This window comes from Octopus sinensis, linkage group LG10, assembly GCF_006345805.1.
Source record: "Octopus sinensis linkage group LG10, ASM634580v1, whole genome shotgun sequence".
In the NCBI taxonomy this organism is placed as follows: domain Eukaryota; kingdom Metazoa; phylum Mollusca; class Cephalopoda; order Octopoda; family Octopodidae; genus Octopus; species Octopus sinensis.
In genome coordinates, this window is record NC_043006.1 from 40,854,777 (window position 1) to 40,857,836 (window position 3,060).

The window sequence follows — 3,060 nt, forward strand, 5'->3', positions numbered from 1 at the left end:
AAATGTAAAAAAAAAACATTATCGTGCAGTAAAATAACTATGTCGCAACGCATAATATCTGTTTGTGATTTTCAGTTATAAAATAAACTTATAAACCACATTATGAGAAAAAAAAAAACAATTCAAACTGGAATTTATAAGAATTTTCTACTCATGATAGACTTAATAATTGCTTTCATATAGTAAAACTAATGAACTATCAGCTTTATCATTGCCCTTATCATACATTCCCATAGCTAACTTTTTGCTATTTCATTTCTTTCCTGAAACTATTTACACTATTTTTAATTCAATGATATCCTCTTGCTTTTTTTTTTAATCTTCTTCGTTAATTACTTTATTAAAATATGATTACTATATTATATATAACTCTACTTCAACAGGTATCGGATTATGCGGTTATGCTGGGCAGAAAATCCTCAAAAACGACCGACATTCACACAACTACGTCACCTACTGGAGTATTTACTATCCAAAGACTGTAACTATTTGGAACTGGACAATATCAATGTGCCTTTAGCAGCTTCAGAAAACAGCAGTCCACCTCAGTCTTTTGAAATCGATTTAGCCCCACCCCTACCTGAAAGACGTCAAATCCCCGAAATACCAGCAGACACCTCCCCAGAAGAGCTGTCAACAGAATTTCTCATCAGACGTGTGTACTCACAATAAGACATATGTTGTTACGAAGCCTGAGACAATGGAATGTATCCATTATTTCCACTGGGTTTGATCTAAATAACTGCCAAGAACAAAGGAGGAAAAAAAGACAGAAAATTACAGAAAAAAAAAAACGAAAATTGCAATTCATAATACACGATTCTTTCATTTTTTTTTTCTCACTCAAAAGAAAAACGGGACAAATTGGTTTATTCTACAAAGCAAAACAGAAACAAACAAAAACAAAAAATTAAAACAATGGTAAAACGGGAATCTCTTGTTATTTCCCCATGTGCGCACGATTATACATACATACTATACACACACACACACACACACACACACATATATATATATATATACAGACATATACACATATACATGTATAGAAGTATAAAATATGTGTATGTATATATGTACGCATGTATATATCTGTGTGTGTATATATATATTATACGTGTGTGTGTGTGTGTGTGTGTGTGTGTGTGTGTGTGTGTGTGTGTACATGCACACGCGCGCACATTGTTGCAGAAAAGGGAAGAAACGTACTCAATACATGATGTGAAGTTAGTATCTCGAATGTATCTCCAAGTTGCCTATTTAAACTCAGGTGACGTAGAATGAAGTGAACCACCAGCTGATTCAACACATACATGCATACATACATACATACATACATACATACATACATACATACATACATACATACATACAGACAGACAGACAGACAGACAGACAGACATATATATATATAATTCCATACCGGATTTTACAGATTTGCCAAAGCTACATTTATTGGCACGCACGATTATACGTAAATATAGGCATGTAACACACACACACACACACACACACACACAACACACACACACACAACACACACACACACACAACACACACACATACACACGTACGCGTAAACTACATGAAACGAAATCTGTTCAGTTGTTTCCAACAATTGACAGAAATCCAATTCTCCGATTTTTCGAAATTATTTTTCCTCATTTATCATCATTAATTATTGACAGCGATAACAACACCAACACCATCAATAATAATAATAATATAATAATAATAATGATAATGATAACAGCAGTGATTATTCCAACATAACCTCATTCCCAGTGAAACCAACAAAACAGAACAATTAGTTTCTCCCACATTATTTAAATTATATTGTTGTTAATTACATTTCTTAATTAATTACATCTTAATTCTATGTACACTCTACATACCCGGATATATATATTTTTATTATATATATATACATTTTATATTTCGGTGATGTAGAAAAAGACAGTTCTTTATTTTTTTTTTTTTCATTTTTTTTTTTCAAGAGAAGATAGAAAAATATTCTCTACGTAAATTTTTTTTTTTTTTAATTTTCGTATCATGTGTTCTATGTGTACCGAAATACGGCAAAAGAAATACTACAAAGGTGATCCCCTCTCCCATAGCCCTATCGCGGACATTAGAGACGAGAACGAAACCAAAAATTAATTAATTATCAAATAAATACCAACAAAGTAAACAAAACAGAAAGAGATTTTTAAAAATCCAAAATGGACGAGCCGAGAACTGACTTGCCCCCTTACACTCTGACACCATTTCATGGCTTCTTAGACATCTTATTACCACATGGTTCTATAGATTATGTCCTTACCTTGGCTATTTGTACACGATCTCTACCCACGGTATTAGATAGAGATCTTAAGGTTCTTTGTACAATAAGATCTTAATAAGATCATAGCATTTTATGACCTTTCTACATTATGATCTTTCTGTAGTTCGTTCTTGAGTGTATGATCTTACATTAGCTCTTTGTACAAGGCGATCTTAACCACAGTACTATATAGTACAGATAGCTTTGTACTTACTCGTAATGATCCTACCGTAGCTCTTTACAATGTATGAATTTCCCACAGTTCTATGTAAAGCTATCTCAGCACAAACTTTTGTACACTACGGTCCGGCTGTAGTTCTTAATACGGTATGACCTTAATAACGGTCTTCGCAAAACATGATCTTAGCACTGGTATGTGTACAGCATGATCTTATCACAGTTCTTTGTACTTCATGATTTTACCGTATAGCAAGAACTTACCACAGATATTTATGGAATATGATTTTTTTAATACTGACCTTTATATTTTGTGATCTTAATGCTTTTTACAGTATGACCTAAAAGTTCTTTGTACAATACGAGCTTAGCATATAAGCATAGAGTGTGACCTTACCATATTTATTTCTACATAATGGTCTTACCAGAGCAGTTCTTTGCACAATATAAGTATACCACGGCGTTTTGGTTAACACAGTCTGATTTTACAAAATATCTATATGCTTCAATGTGGTATATGTAGTACGAAATTATCACATTTTAAAGCATTTGATATCAGA

The 3,060-nt window shown here is 32.6% G+C and overlaps 1 protein-coding gene across 1 annotated transcript in view; it reads left to right on the forward strand.

Moving 5' to 3' along the window:
- Positions 1 to 2,801, forward strand: part of LOC115216190 (proto-oncogene tyrosine-protein kinase receptor Ret-like) — a 25,296-nt gene extending 22,495 nt beyond the window's left edge. The window contains exon 8 of the mRNA XM_029785388.2: positions 384 to 2,801. Within this exon, the coding sequence (XP_029641248.2) occupies positions 384 to 672 (289 nt within the window). The 3' untranslated portion in view covers positions 673 to 2,801. The remainder of the gene's footprint in view (positions 1 to 383) is intronic.
- Positions 2,802 to 3,060: the final 259 nt, after the last annotated feature.